The 27,923-nt window shown below is 44.6% G+C and overlaps 1 protein-coding gene across 4 annotated transcripts in view; it reads left to right on the forward strand.

Moving 5' to 3' along the window:
• Window positions 1-5,430: 5,430 nt before the first annotated feature.
• LOC142768493 (uncharacterized) overlaps window positions 5,431-27,923 on the forward strand; it is a 63,339-nt gene continuing 40,846 nt past the window's right edge. For 2 of the 4 annotated variants that reach the window (XR_012885311.1, XM_075870482.1), the window contains exons 1-3: window positions 5,436-5,563; window positions 8,994-9,066; window positions 16,539-16,606. Coding sequence is in view for 2 of the 4 variants with exons in the window: in XM_075870482.1 (XP_075726597.1) it covers window positions 9,006-9,066; window positions 16,539-16,606 (129 nt within the window). In the remaining 2 variants the exon portion in view is untranslated. Of the gene's footprint in view, window positions 5,564-8,993; window positions 9,067-16,538; window positions 16,607-27,923 lie in introns of all 4 variants that reach the window. The other 2 variants (XR_012885310.1, XM_075870483.1) reach the window with 1 other exon arrangement.

A 27,923-nucleotide genomic window follows, 5' to 3' on the forward strand; every position in this document is an offset into this window, starting at 1 on the left:
GCCAAACACTCTCTCTCTTTGATGGAATAATTCCTCTCAGGGGCAGAAAGCAGGCGACTGGCGTAAGCTATCACGCATTGTCTGCCGTGGCACCACTGAGCGAGATCTGCGCCAATACCATGGCCACTGGCGTCGGTGCAAACTTCTGTGGCAGCAGAATGAATAAAGTGGCAAGTATGGGGAGGCGTAGTTAAGTAGCCAATGAGAGTGGTGAACGCTTGAGCCTGCTGAGGGTCCCACGAGAATGCGGTATCCATCTTCAGCAAATCTGTGAGTGGCCTGGAAATGTCAGCGAAGTTTTTCACAAAACGACGAAAGTAGGAACATGAGCCGATGAAGTTGCAGACGTTAGATGTAGAACGGGGCTCCGGAAAGCTACGAAAGGCGCGGATCTTTTTTTGATCTGATTGGACACCACCGGCGTTTACAAGATGGCCCAGAATGATGATCTGGCGGTGGCTCAATTGGCATTTCTTGGAGTTGAGTTGTACCACAGCTGTTCTGAAGACTGCGACAATTGCAGCGAGAGAGGTCAGGTGGCTTTCTAAAGTAGATCTATCACATTGTCTAAATAATCGAGACAATTAGACCACTTATAACCAGGCAGGAGAGAGTCCATCATTCGTTTGAATGCGGGTTGGGCGTTACATAGTCCAAAAGGCAACACCTTAAACTGGTATAAACCACCCGGTGTAATGAAGGCCATGTTCTCGCGGTCCATCTCATCGAGAAAAATCTCCCAGCAGCTGGACCGAAGACGAATAGACGAGAAGTATGTAGCGCTGTGCATGCAGTCTAACGCGTCATTGATGCGTGGTAGCGGGTATACGTCTTTTTGCGTGATCTTTTTGAGGTGGCGATAGTCAACGCAGAAGCGCAAGGTACCACCCTTTTTATTCACAAGGACGACAGGGGAGGCCCAGGGACTACTTGACGGTTCTATTGCACCTTTGTTGAGCATTTTGTCAGCTTCCGCTTGTATAACTCTGCGCTCGGTGTGGGAGACACGATAGGGGCGTCGGCGAATAGGACCGGCGTCATCAGTGTTTACACGGTGCTGAACACTGGATGTTTGCCCTAGAGGTCTGTCGACGAAATCAAAAATGTCGGTAAGTGACGTGAGAAGACGATGGATGTCGTTGGCTTGCGCAGGATTGAGGTTGGGTGCAATTATCTTCGAGAAACGATTTGGCAGAAAACAGGTGTTGTTATTTACAGGAGACTGAAGTAAATCAATCTCGGTGGTGAGAGCCACTATATCAAATTCATCAACATTAGATAGGCAGGCCAAGAACATGCCCTGAGGAAGCACTTGAGGGCACAAGCTGAAATTGAGAAGTGGGAGCGAGGTAGAGTTGTCTGTGACAGTGACCAGCGTATGGGGAATGGCTATGTTGCGGCTCAAAAGGACGTCGGCGAAAGGAAGGAGGACATACTGACCATCGGCAACCTGTGGTTGTGCGGTAAAAACGACGTAGGTGGCTGCCTGAGGCGACAGTCGTAAATCCTGAAGAGAGCACAGGGACTGCGGGGCAGTATGGGGTTTCAGCGACTATCTGAGGCAGCTCTAGCTGAAGGACAGCGGTAGCACAATAAATAGGAGCAGAATGATTCGACAAGAAGTCCAGGGCTAGGATAACGTCATAAGGGCAGTGGTCAACCATGGCTAATATGACAGAAGGAGTGTGGTCCTTTACACTTGAGCGGGCTGTGCACAGACCGAGAACCATCGGCGTGCCGCCATCGGCCACACGGAGCACTTGTGCAGCCGCTGGTGTTAGAACTTTTTTGAAACGTATGCGTGGGCTTGAACTCATGACCGAAATGCTTGCGCCGGTGTCTACAAGTGCTTGTACAGGTACGCCGTCTACTTTAACGTCTATTACACTTCGTCTGGTGGGAACGGAGAGAGAATTTACTGCGGAATTCGTCAATGCAGCACCACCTCCGGGGGCTGCAATTCTCAGTTTTCCGAGATGATGCGGCCGGAAGCCATGGGGGACGAGAAGCGCCTGGGCTGCGGGAACGGAATGATGGACAGCGTATTTGCAGTGATTGAGATTGGTGCCCACGTGGTGAAGGCGAGCGGCTGTACCCAGTGTTCCGAGTTCGGGCAACGGCATTGAACTCTTCGGCAGTAAAAAAGGTGTGGGCTGTCCCGTCGAAACGGGTTATATGAGTCGTTGCACAAGGTGCCAAGGACTATGTGTTGCGGCAGTACCCGGCAATATGTCCAACGCGGTGGCACTTGAAACTTATAGGGCGGTCTTCTGCAGTTCGCCACTCAGCCGGGTGGTGGGTACGTGGAGAAAACCGTCGCTTAGAGGAGGGCATTGCGAAAGGGCGTACGCTTACTCTGGGCACGGTGACAGGGCACATGGAATGCACTCTGATGTTTTCAAGCTCCTGGCGCACGACGGCTTGAACAAGAGGAACCTTAACAGGAGTGGTATCGGTACTGCGCCGATAGAACGCCGAGGGCGCCAATGCTTCTGATTCGCGACGAACAATGTCTGTCAGGTCTCCAGGTGGCAACGGACGTTGTGGTGCGGACTGGTCTTCGCAAGCCGATGTTGCAGCGGTGTTTGGAAGTTGAGCGAATGTTTGCAGAATGCGGTGACTTTTCACTTGCTCAAACTGACGACCCTCTTTGACGGTCACGTCCATGGTGGAACAGCCCTCGCACATCAGGAGATTGAACGCAACGTCGGCAATCCTTTCAGAATATGTCTGATCTTGTCACTTTCTGTCATGTCGCTTTCAGCCTTTCGGCAGAAGGCCAACACGTCCTGAATGTATGCGAGGTATGATTCCGTTGCGGATTAGGCACGGCAGGCCAATTCTTTTTTGGCGGCCATCTTACGACTGGTGGTTTCGCCAAACACCTCTCGCATCTTCTCTTTGCATTGGTCACAGCTTGTGAGTTCTTCGTTGTTTTCATACCATACCTTGGCCGTGCCTCTCAAGTAAAGCAGCACATTAGCCAACTGAAGTGTGGGATACCATCTGTTCGGCACACTCACTAGTTCGATCATGGCCAACCAACCGTCAACGTCGACGCCATCAGTCCCGCAGAATGTACTGGGATCCTTAAGTGGCATGAAAACGTATGGTTGCGACGCCGTGTTCGTCGGAGACGCTGACGTTGATGCGGAGGGCCCAGCATTGACCATGGCTGAAAAACCGATGTGATGTCCGCTGCTGAGCTCCGTTGCCTGATGGTTACCCAGCACCTCCACCAATATGTTACGCGGTCGGTGTCTTCTGTACAAATTGGTTTCACACAGGAAAAACCATGGGCAAGATTCATAATAGCTGACTGGCAAGCTCGCGTACCTCTCAGCCGATTCCGTCCTTCCTCTTCCTTTCCTTCATTTCCCTAACAATATACTTCAGATGAACTTATTGTGGGACATGATGCCGCATCTTAACTCAAAACAAATAACCTCTGCAAACTCACAAATACGTAGAACGTATCAAAACGGACGAAGTCATTATATACGAAAAACAATACTCAGTTAGTATCGTCGTATTACCAACCAAGTCATTCGGAGCCGTTCCTGAGGGACTGCCTTCGCGGTATATTGCGTAACATATAGCCAAGGTTTAAAAAGCTGATAAACATTTAACGTACATTGTGGTCTAAAGTGTGTCTGTAAATTTCGTTTGCTACTTTGTGACGCCAAATTGTTGGTCACTACTTTTCAATGACACCCACGTTATACACAGACGCAAGTTTTTTCGAAACCGCACACTATGGTGTGGTATCGCGCATTTCATATGCAGTGTTTGTTGGTGTATTTCTGCAGTTTTTAGCAACTTTTGAGCAGAGCTTACAGATAAAGTGTAGTAGACAAGTGACGTTTTTTGCATTGTCACAAAGTTTGACGGCCAAACTACAATTCAAACTTTAACGATGCTTCAACTACGCGTTTACAGTAAAACACGAGAGCGTAGTCTGTATTCGCAAACATCACCCTCTGAATCGCTACTCAGGCTTTGCTTTGCGCTGAGCACCTCGGTACCGTATTGGGAGAGAAGGAACATCTGTGCGCGTTAAATTCGTCGATTTAAATACTCTCGTAGTGAACCACACACGGAAAGTGCAGTTGCGAGATGCGCACCAAGCCGTATCAATATTTGGCGAAACAGAGAAGTGTCCTCTGCCGGTTGGTAAAAGAATGCTTGGAACCTCAGATATTCGCTTAGTGCGTTATGATACTAATAAAACAGATATATTATGCATGATCGATTACGAATTATTGGGCCTTAAAATTACCTAACCATTTCGCACTTCGTACAATGTAATGTTGGGCTTGATTCTAGGTTTCAGTTATGAATATTGCTTTGCTAATGGGAATTATAAAGCAATTCATTGCCTCGATAGGGTATCTTCAGAAAATGTTTCAAGCACTGCCATAGCACTTGAGTAGTACATCAGCATACCAAGCAGGCCTCTGTTAAATTCTGATTCGGTGTAAGAAATTATTTTTGTTGAATTGATCGCCAGTTTTTCCTGACTACAAAAGCTGACGCCAACACCGATGACTCGACCACCTGCTACACCCGTTTTTTGCGTCTAATATTGTTAAAATGAACAATAGAGAATCACCACCACCAGAACTGTTAGCGTGAATACTTTTATTAACAACAATTTTGATCAGGTGTATGGTTGTTCAGGGCCACTGTAGCAGGTGTGTCTGCATTTTCCTCCTTCTCCAACATTTGCAACATTGCAAAGAGCTTAGATCTGGTAGCTGCGACAATGCAGTGAACTAAAGAGGTACCGTTGTTTTGAACGATAAAAAGTTATCTTGGCAAAAATGGGTTGAAGCAAAAGTTAGAAACGCTCGCTTGCCATAATGTTTTGAAAATTATAGAGGTGTGAGCTTAGACATATATACTATGTTTGGAAAACAAATATAATATGATAGACTGGCTTAATAGTAATACCCTATTATTTTTAGGGCTAGGGATAGTCTAGAAAACGGTCAGGTGGAAAATAATGTTATACTTATCGGACTGAATTACGGCGAACAAGTGTGACGGAGACAGCCGGCAAGTTCTTTGACGCTTAGAGTAGGCAAACAACTTGCGCATTCCTATTGTGCTAATCTTCAAGTAAAAGTTCAGTGAACACCGTAAAAGCATTGTTGTTTTGAATAGACTTCACATTTCACTAACCGTGAAAAATAAAATTGAAAATTGAATCGCATTTATATAAAAAAAGTGATTATTTAAAAAGACCACTGGCAAGGATCTTCGGTCGCATTGTCGTTTCGACTTCAATTTTGTCTCAGCAAAAACGCCTGGAAAATATTTCCAGAATGAAGCATAGCGCTCTCACTATGTTTTTCCCTGAACTGATTGTACATACGAATATGTGTGCGTCATGCGTATTTTCATATATAGAGTCAAACCATTTGCAGTAAGAGGTTTAATATATATGAGACGTGTGCATGCTTGCATAGCTTTTGAACGTTTCGAGTCTCTCGAATCTCTAGATTCAAATAACATATGATGCTTTCTGGCACACCTGCTGCTGTTATTGCCGCTATTACTGGTAATGTATCTTTCTTGTATGTATGTTTGACTACATCCACTAGCCTATGCTTCATACCAAGTTCGTATGATAACATGAACTTCTGGCTTTTATTTTTTCAAGCTTTATAACGATTGATTGAGTGATATGTGGGATTTAACGTCCCAAAACCGCCATATGAGTACGAGAGACGCAAGCTTCATAAGGAAATGAATGCCAAATTTACTATTTAACACAGTATATGCAGACTTCCCCTTGTTAATATGATTGTCAAACATTGGCGGATAATTTACAGCGAAAGTTATAACAAAATATAACGAGTTGCAAAAAAACTATTTACTGGAGTGTCTGATGCATGCAAAGAAGGCTGTGTCAGCTACACTATCGTGAAATCAGGGGAAAGACAAATTCTGCCGTGTGCATTGATGTTTGCCACAGCGACTATACTGCTAAAGGGCGATGGGAAATAAGAAGATGGAGAGGCTTTCAATGATCAGGTTAATTCGGCAGTCTGGTATACTGGTACCATTTTAAAGTAAAAGCAGGATTTCTTTGATATATTGCCCAGCACTCTCTTCTCATTTATTTATCTATCTTTGTCACACATTTTTTAAACTATCTACTGAATTTATTGCTAAGACTTCTTGACCAATATACCAGAGTGGATATGCATCACAATGCCTTAAGCTGAAACAAAGAAGGGCACGAACGAAGGAGTTCACCACATTCTTTGCGATACAGTTCTTTTATGCTGTACTAATGGTGACAAGCTTGAAGCTGGATATCTATGGAACGTCTTCGAGAAACTGCGTAGAGATTCAGCTTACCACAAGGTGCTTCTCGTTCCTCTCATCCGTCTTCTTAGGTGCATGCCCATTTTCTGCTCCATACTGCTTGTGGGGATGTCTCAGCTTCACCAACGTGATCATCTACTTCTACGGTGCACTGTTCAACTCATATTATTCATACTAAGAAGCGCTTCAAATAACGTACTTTGCCCCATTTTGTGGTGCATATCCATTGATGACACGGCCTATTTTCGACATGATATGCAAACGTCAAGGTGACATGAACCGCCCAGAAGCTAAGACCTTAGAGTGCTTCTTCTTCAAAATTGAATGAGAGACAAATGACGGGAATAGCAAAGGATTTCTACTGGTGCCCTCTTCGGAGCAGCTAAGTATTATACTGAAAATTCCCGTGGGTGCTTTGCCCTCATTTGTAAAAAGACCCTATGCATGCTAAATATTGGGGTGATATTGGCATTGAAATTTGTAATAACTATGATAGAAGAGTAAAATCAAAACCATGGAACCCACTATGCTAAGTTTGTAACAAGTGGCCCGTTCAATACACCCAAGTCATTGAAATTGCTCAATCATACGTTTTCACTGTTGTGAGCCACCTCTGAGGACGCTGAAAGTGAATAATGACAGTTTGGATGCTTCTATATTTCACAAAAATTGCGATGATTTATGGGGCAGTGGAGTAATGCAAGTGTACGTCTAGATTCTGCACCATGGTAATTTTGAAAAGGATCTAGAAAGGTTACTCTTCCAGCTTTTGCTTTAAATTTGTGGCCCGTTACGCGCACACCTGGGTTTTTATTTTTAAGACCACTGAATCTTTCCTAACGTGCCTTCCAGTTTGGCTTGTTTGTGTAAGAGGGCGTTGGCATATTGTCCACGTGCCTTTAGTTGTTCATTTTCATGAAAACGTTTTCTTTTAGAGATCCTGTCAAAGCCGCAATGTCTGGGATAGTCGCGAGTTTCATAGATTGCGCTGCTAATGACACAAAAAACAATCGTACCATTATTTATTCAAGATCAAGCCCAAGCACCCGCAATGACACTGAACTATCTGATAAGGCTTGTATAAAAGACTTGGAGGACATTTGAGCTTCGCCTTCAAGAGTAGAACGCGATGGCCTAATGGGACACCGTACTCAGTTGACAATAGCTTGCCTAGCTTTACTTCCCGTAGTTGTCACATCCATGCAGCAACAAAATGAGCGATTATGCACGTGATGGTGCTAATCCAAACTATCCTGAAAATTCAACTTCAAGTGTGTTGACGAAGTGCCCGCTACGCCACATTTCTTCTTTTTGCGAAATGTTGAAGGGTCCAATACGCTTTCGCAAAGCAACACGCGAACCTATGCAGCTGTTCACCGTGACTTTGCTTTTACTGGCGATGATGAAAAATATGTCCGAGTGCATCGTAATGCATGGACACTTCTATCATTTCCTCCCCGTATTCGTAGCCATGGCTTGCCTTGTCATTCAAGAGTGCAATTATATAAACTAAGAATCGCCTCTGTGTTCTTACGCGAGCGCCTCCAGCATCAAGGGCGTGTTGACAGTCTGTAGTACGCAACTTTTAGCTCCGATAATACGTTCAGGCTTCTTTTAGTTCATTGTCGAGCATTTGCCACTCAGCGGGCTTAGTTGATTAAGGACTATTAATTCCTGGGACTTAAAAGCTCAACCATAGACGATTATCTCTTTCCGAGAGGTTGTGTTTTGCGACGCCACCAGGCTCATCGAGCTATATTGATTTTATGATCTAAACGGGCCTAACCAGTGGTTTATACGTGTTTTTTAAAGGCGGAGAATTTTATAGTCGCACCTACTCGCCAAACCGGCCTCTGCGGCGGCTCGGGCACCCCTGCTACGCATGCTCGCGCCTCGCGTCTCGTGCCACATGCTTGCGTCTCATGCCAACTGTCACCCCCCCGCCCCCTCTTTCGCCTCGCAAGGCCGGCGCAGGCAACCTCTGCTAGTAAAAACAAAAACGAACTGCTCGTGCTTCAAAACCGTTCACTGGTCGCCGTATATGTATTCACTGGATCGCACATTAGCGTTCCACCACTTGTTCAATGCTATGCTTCTTCCTCATTCAATACAAAAAGAATAATAAAAACAAGATAACAATTAGTCATTCTAAAATCATACCAAATTACGCAACATTCACGTGAAAGCGCCGTCCCCCCCCCCCCTCGGCGACGCACTTACTCGATTTCGCGCGTGGGAAGATGCACGCGACTTTTTTTTGTATGTTTTCTGTGACTTGTCTAAGTCTCTATCATTTGCTTGCTTGCTTGTTTCTTTCTTTTGTGGCTCTCGCCCACTAAGGGGGATTGGCCAAGAAGGTGGTAGTTAATGCAAGTCAATACCTTTAGATTTTCTAGACTAGGGGAATATGATCACTGTGTTTTGACTGTGAAATTAATTTGGCACAATGTAAAAAAAAAGAAAAAAAGAAAAAAAGGGGGAGAGAAATAATAGAATTTGTTGAATATAAGAGGTGGAATCGTTATGTAAAATTCTCCTGAAAGTTGAATCATTGCAGTGTATTAGATAAATATTAAGTGGTAGTGTGGCTAGTAAAATTCGAGAGCTGATCGCTAACTCAGCAAGGTAATCTTCTTCTGTTATATACGAATTCGCAGAGAGCCCCGCAGATGTTCCTGTCGCTGTGTCCCAATAAAGTGGCCCCAAAAGACAAAATATTGGGAGTTTTAGGTGATATTCCTAGTTTTTTTAATAAAATTTCGAAGCAGTTTTTGTCTTTGATTTTTGAAACGGTGACATGTGATGAGAAAATGGTCGATATATTCAAGTTCGTTACAGCTTGAGCCCAGAGGGGATGGCACCAGACCAGACTTGTTTAAGTAGAAATAAAGAGGTGGTACATGGCAACGTAATTTTTGTTATCAAGACTTCCAATTTACGCATGGGACACCATTTCTTATTCCATGTGAAGTGCAGGTGCGAGAAATCTGGATTCGGTATCATGATTTTTGATGAGTCTTCAAGAAGGGAAAGTTTTCTAAACCTCGCTGCTGTTACATAAGCTGTAGGAGGCATGATTGGCACAATCGGAAGATCAAGAGATGTTCGCGCAATTGTGTCAGCCATCTCGTTTATAAATATACTACGATGGCCTGGCACCCATATCATTCGCACTAGAAGAATGTTTGCTGGGATTAATGATTTAAAAGTTTCTAGTACTGCTGATGTCGACGATGATGATAAAAAAGAAACGCACGGAGTACAAGTCAGAAACTATCACAGCTGTCGAATGAGTCGCAGGAAGTTTACGAATAGCTAGTATAACGGCCATTAATTCCGCTTCAAGTATTGGTGTATAATCTGGGAGGCGTAATGAAAATGACCAGAATAATGAGAGAGAAAAAATACCCACACCTGCCTTCTCGCCACTCATAGATGCATCCGTTACAATTACATTAGTACCTAATTGAGACAGGTGTTGTTCCAATAAAACAATCAAATATTTAGAGGGCAAGTGTTTAGCGTTCATGGGGAAGATATCGTCAAATTTTATTTGCACTTGGCCGATTGGTTTGACAGATGGTGTGATCTCGAATATATTAACATTTAAAGCATCTAGAAGTGTTTGAACAAATAGCACTTGGGGTTTATATACACGGGACCAATGCTCGTTGAAAAAGACACCAGGCTCGGCAAAGAATACAAACTGTCGCCTTCTTAAAGTGAATTCAGAAAATTTTAAATAGGTTTTTACTGTTAAAATACGAAATCTGCAAGCAAGGGTGGGTATCCCAGCTTTTTGATACAAAACATTGTTAGCTGTTAATTTTTGCACACCTAAACAACTACGTAGAGCTTCCCGCTCTAAGAGAATCAGGGGGTTTATTTTGTATGCTGGTCCACCAGAGAATAGTACACATCCGAATTCAACAATCGGACGAACGTACATGCGATAAATCATGATCAGTGTATCTCTGCGTAGACCGGAACAGAGGCGGCCAGCCTACCTATCATTCCAACAGCGCGTGTAGCCTTAATTTCAATATATTCAATGTGGTCATGCCAGCTCAGTTTTTGATCGTACAGAACACCCAGATATTTAATACAGTTAACCTGGGGAATTATTTCTTGATGGTACCGAAGAAAAATAGTAACTGGTGCGTCCAATAGAAAAACTATTAAAGCACTTTTAGTTACGTTCAGGTTCATAAGAATTTTCTGAAACCAGGTTTCCAATGTTGCCAAATAACACTGTAAAGTCGAATGTAGTAAATAAATATCGCTGTAAGATGCAAAGAACGCGATATCATCTGCATATACATATACTTGTACTTTATCACTCTGTGGTATTGAACTTAACAAAATGTTAAATAGCACAGGCGATACAACAGAGCCTTGAGGAACACCTCTCGTTTGGCTATACTTCGGCGTGGAAACACCTTGTTGGAAGCAATAAAATTTTCTGTCTTTTAAAAATTCGTATATACAATTTGTTATGTACTGCGGGAACGTAAGCTCTTTTAGGACATTGATGAGAATAAGATGTTCAACACTGTCATATGCTTTGGCTAAATTAAGGGTTGCTAGGGCTGCATATTGTCGTCCGTGCCGAGCAAGCTTTATACGAGCCTCTAATTCAACATGCGCCCTCCATATAGAGTAACCTGGTCTAAATCCAATCTGGCACGCACTGAGTATCGCATTATCTGTTATGAACTTCGTAGCTCTAATTTAAAGTATTCTTTCTATTAACTTAACTACGTGTGATGTTAAAGCAATTGGCCTAATGTTATCTATCTGCATTCCTAGTCCCTGTTTTTTAAGAAGCGGTATTATTTTCGCAAGTCTCCAGTCAGGAGGTATCCAACTATTTTCAAGTGAATAGTTGACAACGTTAAGGAGGTCTTCAGGAGAGATGTCGAATACTATATTTAACATTTCTGAAGTGACGCCATCTGGTCCAGGACCTGTGTTTGGCACACTACGAACGACGTGCGCAAGTTTATCCCTACTTACTTCAGTAAAATCACTTCCGAAGGACGGTTTTGCACACTTTATTTTGATTTGTGATGTAAATCTCTTCTCCAATCCTAATTCAATGTCAGTTAATGTATCTTCCAAGTCAGTCGGAGAAAAAATAACTGAGTCAATATTTACGTGTGCTGTTATAGCTTTACAATTACGGAGAAATCTGAATAGAGCTTTCTTGTTGCCGCCCTTGGATAGATAGCTGTACCGTTTTTCTTCATAATCGTCTTTCGCTAATGAAACTGTTCTCTTAAAGGTAGCTTTAGTGAATAAATAATTTCTCCAATTAGTCGGACATTGGTTGGTAAGGAGTTTTTTTCCATGCAGCGTTGCGGCGTCTATAATCTCTGGCTCAATCCACATTCCACCAGGCAGATATTAATTTTCCTATTGTTGAAGATATAGTGTACTGTGATTTTTTTGATTGTACACTTTAGGGTGGAACAAAGGCTCATAGCTTTCATATTTGCTTCCATATTGGGCAAGAAAGACAGCGTTGACTGTAAGTTCTTTCTAAATTTAGAGTAGTTTACAAAACTTTGCACCTGGCGATCTACCGTCACTAAATGAATTCTGACTTCAAATACCAGGGGGCAGTGATCACTACTTGTAGCGGTATCAAGAACAGCCCAAGATGATATTGTCACACTTGAGCTAGCAAATGTCAAATCTAAGACGGACCTCGAATTACATCGAACGAATGTCGGAACTCTGGAGTTCAAACAAATAAGTTTATACCGATTAGTCCAGTCCCACAACCATTTTCCTGATGAATCAGTGCGGAATCCCCCTGAAACATGATGGGAATTGAAGTCTCCCGCGAATAGTATACTGTTTCTGCAAAAAACTCACAGTCACGTCAAGGGCTCTTTCACCTTGTATTCCAGCCGGAAAGTAGTTGTTGACTATAGATAGTGGCGCGCATCCGGGAAAGTGAATTTCCAGAACCAATACTTCATAATCGTGTGATATTTGTTGGTAAACTAAGTGTGCTTTATGACAAATTTTGGATGAAAGGAAAAAACATTAATCCTCCACCATGTGAGTATCTGTCCAGTCGAAAGCACTGATAGTTTTTTAGATAGAACTTTTGATCCGCAGACAGCCAAGTTTCATGCAAAATTATGACGTCTGGAGATCGTTGAGAAATTAGAAATAATAAGTCTGTAGTTGCAGAGAGAATTGAACGGCAGTTCCACTGAAGTACTCTAAGGCACCCTATGATGATAAGCAAGCAGTAGCAACTGCTTGATCTAAGATACTATCTTTTAAGAAGTCCGCTTTAGTCCTAGGTTCCTTCACACTCTTTTTTGTTTTTGGATGAGAAGAATTATTAAGTTTGCTAGTAGGTGATCTGGTGCGTTTCAAAAGGCGAGCATTCATATCTACATCCCGATTACTTATTGATTCTGAATCAGATATACCTTCCTGCTCAGTTGTGTTAGATCTGGAAGGCATTGCCTCATTATCGATAGAGACATCTGACTGATGTTCAGCAGGTTTATTAATTGAGGCACTAGAAGGTTGAATACGCTTAATTATTCGATCAGATGCGCCCGTCATCTGTGAATCCATAATATAATTGAGTGAGTCGGACAGATTCAGCAAACATTTTTCTAATACTTTTTGCACGGCCTTTTTTACCATAGCAGAAATGGACTGAGAAGGTGATGCATCCATAAAAAGAGGTGGACGAGCTGCTATGCCGGCATAACGCTGATTCCTGCTTTGAATTTCCGCAATCGCTTCTCTACAAGAGCATCGTCTCCTTTCAATGATTTCAATCACCTGAAGTTCCTTTGATCTTGCAGGGCAGTTAGGATCGTCTGCAGCGTGATTTGCCTTGCACAAACAGCATGTCTTATTGTCTGATTGACACTCAGCAGTACTATGACCAGCCTCGTATATGACCCCGCATATGCGGCATCGACTCTCCGTTCGAAAACCTTTAGTACTGTGTCCGAAGCGCCAACATTTAGCACATTGCAGCGGACGGGGAGCCAAAGCTTCGACCTTATAGATAAGCGGCCATGCCTTGATCTCCGAAAGGCGATCTGTTCCAGTGAATGTGGCAAATACATTTTCAGTGGGAACTTTCTGTTGGTTTTCCTGTTTGGTACAGCGGTAAACAGAAAAAACACCTGCTGGGGAAAAGATGTCCGAGACTTCTGCTGGACTTAGACTTCCGTCTACCCCCCGAACCAATCCTTTGCGGCAAACTAGATGAGGTGAGATAAAAGAGCTCATCGGATGTGATGCAAAAGTAGTGCACTTCAGAAGGTCTTGGATGCAAGCCTTGTCTGGTGAGCAGCATAGTATCCCCCCCCCCGTCCACATTTACGAACCTCTGTTATCAGTAGAGAGTGGGAAGTGATCGCACGAAGTTCCGTTTGGATTGTCTTGGGATTTTTCATGCGGATGAACCCACCGGTGGTCGGCACCAAAGGGACAGGAACGCTACGGGTTCCATTGTGGAGAAACAACTCCAGGGGAAGATCTTGAGGGGGAACAGAGGCTGACCAGTGGGCAGCCCTCTGGCCCGGAGAAGAAACAGACATTAAATAAGAAGTTAGACTTATCACTGCACTAAAACAGTTGCGGAACAAGAAGTAGATCTGATAAAATAAAAGTAACCGCCGGTTACTTGACCGCAACCCTGAGGATGGAACAAGGAACGCAGGCGCAGGCACGAACGCAGTCCGAAGCCACGTTCTGCGCGGGGCACGTTATTCTTCTTGGAATGGAACGTCACGATGTCGACGCTCATTTTAAATTTCCTCTAATATTTTCTCTTTCTCTTCCTTATATTCTGTTTTCTTAAGCGTCTTCCTTTCTCCCGAAAGCATAAGCAGGTGTTGTGCCCCTACAGGTAGCAGTTGCCTGTTCGCCCTCCCTCATTTCTCTGTGCACGTGTGTATGCGTGTCTGCAAATCCAGTAAATAAATAAATAAAGTCTAACATTACTTGGTTTACTGATAGCAACACCGGTTTCAACAACATTTTAGTTATGACCATGAGACGGTGCCGTAATGTCAACTTTTCAGTTTTTACAGTGAAATAACCTGCTTACAGCAATACGCGCATGCCACATGATCGATTATAATAATGAATCTGTTGGGTTAGTATGCCGAAAGGTATGTGACAGAAAATTCTTGAAAAGAAAGAAAAGAAGAAAACGATGAACTCAAGCTGCTAAACCTCAACCTCAACACCAACTTGCCACACGCCCCTTCGAACTTGCAATGTGCTTCAATGCACAAGGGTAACACAATACGACAAAGCTGACTTTCAAAATGCACTAAGGTGGTACAGCAGTGTTGGCTTCTGATTTCAGAAAAAAAATTCAGACCTAAAATAATTTCACCACCCGAGTCTTCTCAAGTTGTGATGAAATAGTTCAAAAGCCTTGTGGTGGTCTCGTGAAAGCCTTCGAACTTAAACGCATGTCCCAAAATACGAGAGTATTGGTATTCATGTCACTATTGTGTGCTCGCTTGTATTACTCAACGTACCAGCCTGCCATTTTATTTTTTCGCGACCCCTTTATAGGAACTTGCGGTTGTAGAAATAAAATTTTCTTGGTACTTTAGTATTGTTATAGGTTAGTTCGTTCATATAGCACTTATTTTTTTCTCGAAGAACCTCCAAGGACTGTCACCACTTGTGGTAGAACAAGTGCTTGCCACGGAAATTAGGTGCATTTCATCCTAACCAAAATCTATTGTTTTTATTTATTACGTGGCTATAGAGAGTGCTAGCCTAACAACAAATATACTCTCCACCCACGAGGCTGACCTTTATTAACGGGATAGCGGTAAAAACCTCGTTCCTTAGAAGTTCCAAAGTCAGCGTCGCCACTGGTGCGGGCGGTGGCGTCATTATTTGTGAGCCCAAATCATCTTATGCGTGACCGAGAAATCGAGAACTTTGCAAGTGAATAAAAAAAATTCGGCAGATCCCACGTACATGGGAATCGATGTTACGCGAAGCACGTGGGGAGAAAGTGACCGTGTTGTAATTTCTTATTGAACAACACGCCATGAATCGACGCTAAATATATGTACAAATGTTGCACGTACAGACATATGTTGAAGAGTTGCAGATGTTTATATAACCAGTTGTGCGCACTTGCGCCACCATGGCAACTAGTACTTGCGTATAACCAACACCCCAAGCTGATATGAAGCTCTGATGCTCGCGAGCGATATGCTGGTCCTGGACACTGCTACATAAATCAACATCAGTGCTTGGCAACTAACCACAGTTGATGTTAACCCGGCGTGACGTCTATATCAAAAGAGTACATATGTAATGTTTATAAAGTTGGTAGGCAGCACTGCAACCACTATTGACGTTTCACTAAGATTAGCGTCTATTTCAAAATTAGTTCCCGAGACCAAGCATAACACTTTGGTAAAATGCTTCATTTCCACGCAGAATGCTTGGCTTCGATTCCAGCTGGGACCCTGACACTTATTTTGTGCATTCGTCGGGTCAACAATGTATGTCGGGTATTTCCGATGTCGGGTTTTTTTTAACGCTCCCGCGTTAAAATTGCCCATGTGTGTTCTGGGCGTTCCTAGGTAGATGTTAAGTGTCAATCACCTCTGGCACATACCCGCCCGTGGGTATGTGCCACTGCCAGGCAGGAAGTCTTTGATGACGTACGCTACAGGATTGTGACATTATTCATGCCTTGACTAATGCATCATATTCGTCAAACTATCTTACTCTGCCAAGCTAATTTTTTTTCTGGCCTAGTTAAGGGGGTGACCACGAGAGCACCCAAACGTAGGCGGCTAGATAGATAGATAGATAGATAGATAGATAGATAGATAGATAGATAGATAGATAGATAGATAGATAGATAGATAGATAGATAGATAGATAGATAGATAGATACGCTAAAAAAAGATAAATAGATAAAAAGTCACCGAAGTTCGCCAAGAAATGCTTTGTATTTAATAATAAAAAAATTCTGAGACAGAGTGCGCATTGAACCGGGGTCATTTGCTTCGCAAGCGGGGGTTATACCACAAAGCAATGTGTCTCATCGAAAATATAGCGAAAATAACTTCCTCTGCTTGTATAGCTGTGTGTTGTAATTGCAGTGTGTTGTAAATGCTGTGCAAAAACAAAAATTAACTTGAGAAATAATGTGCATTTTTGTACAGGTACGTTATGCGTTGCCTGGCATGGGAGGCCTGATTATGCAAGCAGCTATGGGTCCATCAATACTGGCGTAAGTACAGAAATAATTGTTGCAAAGAGCGCAATACAACAAAATGAGAAAGTACCCAATAACATTCTCACACGAGAAAGTACAGCCGCGGCCACGTCTTTGTAGAGCACATGAGCATATGGTTTTTTTCTCTGCGGGTGGAAACTTTGACGCACTTTCGGGCTCTGAAGTGGTGTATCAGAAGCATGCACGGCCTAGTTGTCAAGCTGACCCAAAATTTCGCGCCGCAGAACAAAAAGCAGCTGTTTACGTGCTCTACGCAGACGCGGCTGCAGCTGTACTTGCCGCGGATATATTATTTTTGCTTACAGAAGGTAGGCCGGAAGACAAAACGAAAGGAAATCCAGGAAGTACTTCTAAGCGCGCGTCCGAAATAGTTGCACAGTGTCGAGTAAAATATTCGACACCACAAAAGTTCCCACAAAACAGCACCGGGGGACCTTATGACGCCTTATGGCAAAGCTATAAAGCGTTGGGTCCACACGCGTGTTCTTTTTCACCTCCCAGCCTGCTAATTCACTTGCTTCTAGTGCGAGCGCAACAGAAACCGGAGTAATCCTAATGAGTTTCTTTCACTGCCACCGTGGAAGCACCCTGCGATCGTATCGTGATGGAAATACAAATCTCCTACTGGCAATGCAAGGTACGCGCTGTGCTCTGCGCCTTGTTCTTAGACAATCCGCGGATCGCAAAACATACTTTGTGTCGACTTTTGTTAAATCCACATGTGATTTCATAATTCAGCATCTTCATTATTGGAGCTCGATCATGCAAGCTGCAATTTCTCCGGGAGTCTGGGGCAAGCATGTGCAGAATAAATGAGGAAATTTGGCATTCATCTGTTTTTGTGACAAAAAGCTACATTCGGTCAGCTGCCAGCTCGTAATAGGGTCGCATGCTACGTGATGCCAACAGGCAAAAAATAAGTGTCCCACACTCACCGCAATGGAAACAGGCAGCGCTTACTGATGCTCCCACGTTTCAATTCACATAAATGCCCGTAAAGGGGACCGGTGGTGCAGCCACCGTGGTAGCACAGATGGAAGATTAACGAACACGTTATTCGGAGGTCCCAGGTTCGGTCTCTGACGACGGCAAGTTATTTTCTCGTCTATTGTTTTACGCAACTACATCCTAATTACTTCTAATACCAATCCCCATACCTTCCTTGGCATAATTGTCTGTTAGTTCTCAATCAAATTGTGTCTATTAAGGAAACGAGCTCTTACCTTTACCTTATCTTCACCTTTGTAAAACAAAAAAGGAAAGCTGGCGAAAAAGATATCCTCCACCGCCAATAAGAACGAGGTCGAAGTTATGACACGAACATTGGCAGATCCCACGCACAGTGGGAATAGATGATATGCGAACCACGAATTAGGAAGGTAGATATGTCATTTCAAAATTACCACAACGTTAAGAAGCAGAGGTAAATTATGCGGCACATGACTTCCATGTCATGATTATTATGTTTTGATGTGTTGTTTACCTTTGTCATCTATTCACGTCACTTGATGACAAGTTTAGTATATGTGAACTTTGCGAAACAGCCGCGGGCACTCTATGAACATGGTATGTTGTCATGTTCTTAACTGACACGTGTGTCATAATTATCATGTTTGCACCAGTCATATACCTCTGTCATCCACTGACGTCACGTAACACCAAATTCGTTATTTGTAGAGCTAGCGAAACGGCCGCGAGTGCATCATAAAAGACCCAATATTCTCGAACGTAACGTGACGCGCTAGATGATAGCTAGAGAGATAGATAGATGATAGATAGATGATAGATAGATAGATAGATGATAGATAGATAGATAGATAGGTAGATAGATAGATAGATAGATAGATAGATGATAGATAGATAGATAGATAGATAGATAGATAGATAGATAGATAGATAGATAGATAGATAGATAGATAGATAGATAGATAGATAGATAGATAGATAGATAGATAGATAGATAGATAGATAGATACCCTAAAAGACGCCAAAGTTAACTGAGAAATGCTTGGCATTTAAAAAGCTTTTGATTAACGGAAATAGCACGGTACTTTCGCATTGAGTGCACAGTGGCACCTTGCGGTTTGTCTAGCATTGCGGTGCACATACACTTGAGACACAGGAGTGGGAAGACTGGAAGGTAAAAAAAATGGCCCCGTACCTGCATTTGACGCGCAAATGTCGTCGAAAGGCGATAGTGCGTGGAGAGAGTGAAGAAGACATTTATTTGATGTTTTGCGCAAGAAAAACAGTGAATGTTATTCTGGAGGTGCTTCGTGAGAGTGCCTCGAGCGTTCAGCGGAGGCGAACAAGTGCATCAAGTCACGTCACACGTAAGACGTGAGCGCCGTCTGGCAGTTTTTTTTAGAAAACAAAGCGCGTGGCTCTGAGACGCGTGTGCATGCCCATCTCAGAGGTGATAAGGTGTAGAACGCAAGGTGACGGGTAGGTGCCACCACTGTCTTGTTTTAGCAAAGCGTACGTTGGAAATACTCGCTTTTCCGTGCAAGCATTGCATGGTCAGCGCAGCGTGATAAGTGCTACGGTCCTCAACATTACTTATGTATGCCTTTTATAGTAAAAGACGCACATGCAAAATATATACGTCTTGTTTTGGTGCCCCAGACATCCGCAATAACTGCTTTTTACTTGACAATTACAGAAGCGCGAACGCTAAACGTCCTTAGTGGGCGCTGCGGATGGGGTCGGCCGTTTCAAGTACCCGGTGCCGTTAGGAGTGGACAAACAGACAAAGGTACAGACGGACAGACAGACAGACCGAAATTTTCGTGTCGAAGGTTCCCAAGAAAGACTATCGTCTTTTTAAAAAGCGCTCTCAAGCGTTGTGCATGCTCTGGAGCTTCGCAAGCAGCTGTCAAACGGCACTGCCATGCATTACGCCATGCACTTCCGAGGTCTCCCCTCATTTCAACGGAACTCTACCTACGCCCCCCAAACATGCTGTTGATGTACGTACTCAATGATATGAAGTGTGCTACTTAGATGTGTGTTGTAGCAATTGAAATTTTGTGGTTTATCATAAAAAAGTCACAGCTTTGCCGCAAAGACGAAGCTATGGCTCAACTCACAGGGAGGCCGCTGCCCAAGCACGACACCGGTGGTCTCATCGCCGGAGGCCCCTGAGGAGACCCAGTGCTGAAGCAAGGACTGAACCTCACCAAACGACCGCCGGCATACCACCTCAAGCGTCCAGACACGCCGACAACAAATCCTCCAAGCAAGACAAGAGCATCACCGGCTCGCCTAAAGCATGGTTAGCGCTGCCAACGATAGACCCACCGTTTGAGCCACCGCATCACTCGTCTACAATCACTTCGGAACGAGAATGCGGTGATAGTCGCGACAAAGAAATCGTAGCCATGGTAAAGGCTCTTATGAATACAATTCGTATACTCCTCACTAGCATTGAGAGTCCGGCTGCAAAGAGTGCACCTCAGTTAGCGGAATCGCTGAAGCCGGTGCAATGAAGTCTGGAAAGGCACCATGGCTCCGCCCCTGCAAGCCTTTTGTAAAGAGGTCAAAGGAGCTTCGATATTTCAGTGGAATGCCAGAGGCCTAGAGCCCTGCATTTCTGATATCCGTCAATTTGTGTTTAAAAACCAGTTTCCAATTATTGTTATCTGCGAGCCAAGGCTACACAATGCAATACGACTATCCAGGTACGAAGCCTTCAAGTCCGCTACCTGCAACGAACAGAGTAAAGTTATTGTATATATCAGATGCGACCTTACCTATATCGAGCACCGAGTAGCACCTCACGATGACAACCAGTATGTCTGCTTGACAGTTAAACGTAGAGACCTCATTTTCACGCTTGTAGGCGCATATATATCACCTTCAAACCGTTTTGAAACTGAAAGACTACGTGCACTGTTAACAGCCACACCTGGACCATGGATCATCACCGGAGATTTCAACGCTCACCACCCACTACGGGGAAGTCAGAAGAAAGACAGTCGCGGAAGGCAAGTATTCTCCTTTGCTCTGGAGCAGCAGCTGCTTTGTGTAAACGACGGAAGCCCAACGTTTCTACGGGGAACGACATACAGCAGCTGCCTTGACTTGACATTTGTGTCACGAAGCCTAAATGAAAAGGTCAAGTGGTTCGCAGACTATGAAACTCACGGAAGCGACCACATACCAACTTATTTGAAGATCAAGGGTCTGGAAAAATCGCTAAACTACGACACACCGATTCGCATCGACTGGACAAAGTTCAGGTCACTGACGGAAAAAAGGTGTCAAGAAAATAAAGCGCCTCCTCTTGACACCCCCGAGGATATGATTAGAGGTGCTACTCAAGAAGCGACCTATCATATGCAACATACTTCAGAATATTGTCAACATCAAGCGGAATTGGAACGGCTCAGAGCGATCCGTCGTCGCGCAGAAAGAAGATATAGGCGCACAAAGTCTATTCACGACTTGAGGGAGGCAAGGCGCCTACAGAAAAAAAATTCAGCGGCGAATCATTTCACTTCAATCCTTTCGCTGGAAATATCTGTGCGAATCTTTGGATCCACGCAAGCCTTTGACGCAGACATGGAGGATTGTCCATGGCCTACGAACATCGGCACATCAACATCGCCCCTTTAGGTGTCTTTCTCTCCACCAAGGCCGCACCGAAATTGAGGTAGCAGAAGATTTCTGCATGAAAGTTGCCAGTCATGCGTCCGCGTGCACCACGCGCCACCTAGAAAACGCTCCGGTTTCCAGAGATTCAAGAATGAACACCTTTTTCTCTCTAGAGGAACTACAAGCGGCCTTGACGGCAGGCAAACGATCTTCATCGCCTGGTCCGGATGTGATCACGTACATGGCTCTTTGAAACCTTGGAGAAGCATCTTGACGGGTCCTTCTATCCGTGTACAACAACTCGTGGAGCAGCGGATTTATCCCTCAATCGTGGAAATCCAGCCGCCTCGTCCCTGTGCTTAAACCAGGTAAATCTCCTCTGCACTTGACCTCTTATCGCCCCATCGCGCTTACCAGCTGTTTCGGGAAAGTGATGGAGAGGATGATTTTGACTCGCCTAGAGTGGTACCTGGAGCGCCACGAGGTATACCCTCATGCTATGACGGGCTTTCGGCGTGGGCGGTCCGCAATTGATAACGTTATAGACCTGGTCTCATCTGTTCAGCATCAAAAAAGACTGAAACGTTTATCTGCGGCTTTGTTCTTGGATGTGAAAGGTGCATACGATAACGTATCACATGAAGCCATTCTGGATGTCATGGAAAACGTTGGATTAGGGAGTCGGGTTTACCAATGGATCCACAGCTATCTGAAAGGCAGAACTCTCTTTGTACAGACGGAGAATGGCACAACAACGCACCATTGCAACCGTCGAGGTGTGCCTCAAGGTGGTGTTCTTAGCCCCACACTTTTTCAATCTAGCGCTACTCGGCCTGGTTGACGCACTTCCAGAATCTGTCCATCTATCAATATATGCAGATGACATCTGCATCTGGGCGTCAGGCGTAACACGCCTTTATTTGCGTGCGCGGCTTCAGAAAGCGGCTACAATAGCGACAAAGTACCTGGAAGAAAGGGGACTAGAGCTGTCATCAGAGAAATGCTCGCTTATAGCATTCACGCATAAGGTTATGAGCCCATATGTTATTAAAATCAACAGACACACGATCAACTACGTGAAGACCCACCGATTCCTCGGAGTCATAGTCGATCACGACCTCTCCTGGAGCCCTCACATCACCCACATGAAAACTAAACTCACCATGATCACCCACGTACTGAGGTTTCTTGCTGGAAAAACGTGGGGTGCATCGGTACGAGCAATGCTCCAACTCTACACTGTTTTGTTCATCGGTTATATGCGATACAGCTTACCCGTGCTTTGCGGGATCCGATCTTGCGCGTCCTCCAGTCGATCCAAGCCCAAGCCCTGAGAATATGCCTTGGTCTCCCGAGATGCGCGTCTACAGCAGCGACAGTCATCATTGCGCGTGATTATCCAGTCAACGCATACATCCACGTAGACGCTTTGAGAATGCACATAAGACATTTCGCTCAGCTTCCATCTCATCACCTCGCCTCACTTCGAACTTCCAGGCCCCACTCAGCGTTCAGCGCAACTGTAGCTCAGCATAGCGAAGTGCTTCCATTGCACTTCACGCATGCAGCACAGCCACCGATACCATTATGGTGCCTACACCCACTCAAAGCCCTTCTTACAATTCATGGCATCCAAAATAAGAAAAGTTTGTCGCATCTAGCCCTGAAACAGGCCACATTACTTTTCCTGCAAGAGAAGCACAATGGACGCCTTCACATTTACATGGACGGCTCGGTGTCGTCAGTAAGCTCTGCAGGGGCGGTGGTTATTCCCGCGAGGCACATCACAATTAAATTCATGACATCGCACTTGACGTCGTCGACAGCTGCAGAACTTGCAGCCATACGTGCAGCTTTGGAGTTTGTAGTGAAAGAACCTTCGGGAATTGGGTCTATCTTCTCGGACTCGAAGGCCTCTCTTCAATGTCTTATGTCACCCTTTCGCCATGGACCCAATGAACAGTTAGTAGCTGAAATAAGGCTTCTTCATCACCACGCGATCGAAAGACAGCACAGCATAGTGTATCAGTGGATACCAGGTCATTTCGGTATATATGGCAATGACCGTGCAGATGAGGCCGCTAGATCTGCACACGATGGTACCCAATACACAGCCATCCCGTGTTCAAGAACCAACGCAGCTACCAGACTTCGTTCGCTTGCACGTGACCTCACACTGGTGCAGTGGAACTCAACAGATTTCACAAACGTGCGCCTGCATAACTTGGTACCCCATCTGCAGCTTCGCCTTCCCTCAAGGATATCTCTAGCTGAGGAGACTCTTCTATGCCGCCTGTGGCTTGGAGTGGCCTTCACGAACGCATACTCGTATCTAATTGGGATGGCCAGCTCTCCTACATGCACTTACTGCAGTTGCGAAGAAACCATCGCGCACCTTCTGTGTGAGTGCACATTTCAATGTGCAAAGACAAGAACTCACTGCAGCTCTGAATAGATAGACGATCGGTCTTTGTCGGAACAAAGGATTCTGGGTCATTGGCCCATCCTCAGCCCAGAAGGCTTTGAAAGCTTTGCTGCGCTTTTTGCGGACAACTGGCCTCAGAGACAGACTTTAGTGTCTTATAATATTTGATGTTGCCTTTCCTCTGTCGCATTTTTTTTTAATTTCTCCCTCTCTTCGCAACATTTCTTTTTAACATCTTTCATTCCCCTCACCCCTTTCCCCAGCACAGGGTAGCCAGCTGGTCTAAGAACTGGCTAACCTCCCTGTCTTTCCGCATAAACTTCCTCCTCTCTATGAAAGCTTTAGCAACAAATTGGAAGGTCACGCGCTGAATGGCAAGCAGATCGAAACGTGCTCCTCCTTTATCACGCACAAATAACGCAAGAAACGTACTCACAGGTACAGATGAACGCAAATAAGCGTCAAAGCTGTTACTTCGTTGTGTTTGAAAAGAGCGCCTTTTTTGGCAAACGGAGGCTGTGCAACGTTTTCAGTGACCTCTGTGCACCCCGTAACTGCAAAAGAAACTTTCCACTGCAAGCCCGACGCTAGACAGAACGTATAATCTCCCCACCGCGACTTAAGGGCGCGCGAGAGATCGTCCACTCCCCTCCTCTTCTCGGGCCAAAGTCAGCATGAGAGATGAGAGCCGCCGCGCGTTCATTGCGCCATCTTGCTGATAATGATAAAAAACGCGACAGTTCCCCCCTCGCCGAGATGCCCGCCGACAGCGGTAAGTGGTAGATATAAATAGCTCGTCGTTTGAAAGAAGGAGGTACCATGTGGCGGCTCAGTAGTTAACGCCTATCATTCACCAAGTGGAGATTCCACGTTTGATTTTGCGTGCGGGAGTCTTTTACTGGGTTTTTTCTTCCTTGAATTTTCATTTATATAGATACGTATACATACAGGGTGCATGACATTGGCACCGACGCCAATGGCGAATTCCAGCCAAGGGAGTCCATGTAATTGTTATCGCAATAAAGATTTTGATCATATGGAAGAAGAACAGCGTCGACTGATCGCACATGCGGTCAAAATGCTCGGCCTGTAAATTTGGCTGAATAAAAGTCTATTACTACTACTACTATGAACATTTGCGCTTTGATGTATAAATTTTTCTAGGTGAAAATGAAACAGGCATATAATCTCTTTCGGACTAAGTGAACTTGGAGGTGTGTTCTATAATTTGGTGTAAAATTTGATGGCAGCTACAAGCACAGAGAACTGTTACAAACTGATCGCAAAATATTTGTCCCATACGTTGTGCAAGAGCAGTGGCAAAAAACCGTGAAAGGACAACTCAAAGTACGTTAGCACGCTTCTGCGACAACGTAAACAAGTCTGGGTACGTAATTGTTTTTAGCAAAGCTCAAGGTGAACGCTAAGAAGTAAACAAACATTTCAAACAATATTACAACTTCTTGGTGTTTTACGCACGAAAAGCGCGATATGATTGTGAGACACGACGTAGCGGAAAGGCTCCGCAAAGTTCACACACGTGGTGTTTTTTTTTTTTTTGACATACATGAAAACACGGGCCGAATGTCTTGCATTTGGCATCCATAAAATTACACTCGCTTTGAGGTATACTCTATGTAAGCAACATGCGCATCGGCAGGTAAACAATAAAATGACTAGATACCCACGAGTCTACATATAAACTACGTTAGTTGTGCTCCTGTAGTTAACCAACACCGTAGAATACTGTCACGTGTTTGCGAGGGCAATGAACTCTACATCAAAACTAGGAAACACAGCGCACTTTACTTGGGCGCACTGGATATTGACCATACAAGCGACTGACGCCGGAGATTGAGAGCAGAGTATCGTCCTTCTGCATCAGAACTACTTGTGATACCCGCGGACTCTTCGAAGGTTGCAATATGGTATCGTGCAGCATTTCGTTGACTGGTAATTCTATAGCTTCTCGCTCTGGTGTCCAGACTAAGAAGGGGCTCAAGAAAAAATGGTAGAGCATTTCATTCTGTTAGGACATGGCACTTAGCTAGGGACATTTTTCGAAACCTTAATTACGGCAAAAAACTGTCACTGTATTCCCGTAGAAGGCATCAGACGGGCTGATGGTAACTTGTGAGAAGGGTTGGGTTGACGTCGGAGAATGGTTTTCGTTTTGGGGGTCGTCAATTTAGCTTCAACAGAATGTCAAAAAGCAAACGCACCACTGACAGCCACGTTTTTTCGGTGATTGTAATTGTCGTGCTCCTGCTCAGGTGTCTGTATCAAGGCATGGGGACATGGCTTTATACCTGCTAGTGTCAGTTGTCCGACAAGAGTTACCAACTTTCTTATATAATCTATGACGACGCCATTATGGTGTAAGAATTTCATTAGAGGTATGGCATTCCCTGAGCAATGTTGCAAAGTCATGTAGTTTTCACGGTAGCACAATTATTTAGTGACCTTTGCTGTCCAGACCATAGGGGGCGTTATTAGATTGCTTCTATGAGTTTGGATTTCCGTGCCTTTCTGAGCAGTTCTACCATTGCCTAACACATGGCGAACGGCTCCGCGAACCACTAAAGATGGAGAAGTCAAACCCTGTTTCTGCGAGAGCTGTGACGTTGTGGCCGTTAATCGGAACGTCGAGGTCACTAGTTCACCTTTTTGAGTGGCGGTTAGTTCATGGTGGGCTTATCAATAGGAATTATAAGATCTTAGTGATGGTCAACACGAATAACTCTTAAGATATATGTTGAAAAGTGGGCTACGTCCCGTGGTCGTTCATGTTGCGGTGAGCGTGGTGCCTTGAAGGAAAAGTCACGTGGGCTGATCTAGTATTTGCGGCAATGGTAGGTGTCACCAGCTTCTGCGCCGGGATAGCAGAGCGGGCAATTATCGGGGATTCTCCAAACTTTGCTCTTTAGTTCAGCGTAGCTTTATCCTACAGGTTTGCGGGAATAGCGTCGGAAGTGGCAGCGGTGCCTAGCGACGAAACTGCGACGCCGTAGGGCCTTGGCAACTGCGTGGAGCGGCAGAAGCATAGCTTATGGTTTCGGGCTCAGGTGGTGGTGGTGCGTCAATATTTTGTGACTGCGGAAGTTGCTCAGAAACGTCCTCAGGAATGATGTTGGTTATCGAACGTGCCTTGACCTGCGATACACGAGACGTATCGTGCAGCTCTTCCTAAAGGACTGCTGTTATCCTTTCACACGAGTTATCGTTGGCCATTAAGCACCGGCCGTTCTGGACGATAATCAGTGAGCAGATATTTGTTGTATTGTTCTGTGCGAAATGTGTTCCTATAGTTTAGCCTCACTGAAGAATTCTGCGACCGCATTTCGCAGGTTGCCGACAAATCTTGTGAACAGTTCTTGTCACACCCCGCCGTAAGAAGCAAAGTGATTTGTCTTAGCGCATGCTATAGCATAGGCCTGGCTGAAGAGTAGCTAGCTTCTTCCACGTCTCCGGAAATACATGACCCTTTTCCTGCGGACGATGCTCGTAAACCTATCCCGCAATGACACGTCCAGATACGACTTAGAAGGGAGGACTCAAGACTCAAGGCTCTTGCCGCCTCGTGCAGCCTTGAGGTATACATCACACTGAGTTTTTGTATTGTTTTGCCTACTGTTAACACTTGTGATATGGTAGTATGTTTCAAACAATGTTTCTGGTTAGTCTAGTGATGAACCGCGAAAAGCTAGAGGCCATCTGCTTTGCCGCAACACACTCCATGGAGGCGGCGCTAGTACTTTTATGATCGTTGTGTTAGAGATGAAAGTATTGTGTAATCTGATGTTGACAAGACGCCGGTACTCTGTGTGCCGTCCTAGTTGTCTAGTGTTGCGAAACGGGAACTGATTTCATTACGGGAAAATAAACCTAGGGCAATTCCACTTCCACACATTTCACGAGAGAGTGAATTCGAGCCTGTTGGTAAGTGTCCTTAGTAAAAACAGCGCGAAGTAGACGTGGACAAGCACTAGCCCAGTGTGGTTTCTTGTCAATGTGTATTTCGCGATGTTTTTAACTATCTATTCCTCTCAAATTCTCGGAATAAAAAATATTTGCCCATTTCCACTCCAGGTATGGCCGGGCAGCTAAGTTCCATTCCTATATTCCTCAGCGTAGGAAGCGCGTATGATAGTTTATTAAGGTAATAATACATCCCCATAAAGCTGATGTCATCAGATGCATAAAAAACAGCATAAGCACGCAAGACACCTTACGAAGGTCGAAGGTTAGTGGCTTAGGGACATATCTCGTGCATTTTTTAGCAAAACAGCC

This window comes from Rhipicephalus microplus, chromosome 8, assembly GCF_043290135.1.
Source record: "Rhipicephalus microplus isolate Deutch F79 chromosome 8, USDA_Rmic, whole genome shotgun sequence".
Classification (NCBI taxonomy): Eukaryota; Metazoa; Arthropoda; class Arachnida; order Ixodida; family Ixodidae; genus Rhipicephalus; species Rhipicephalus microplus.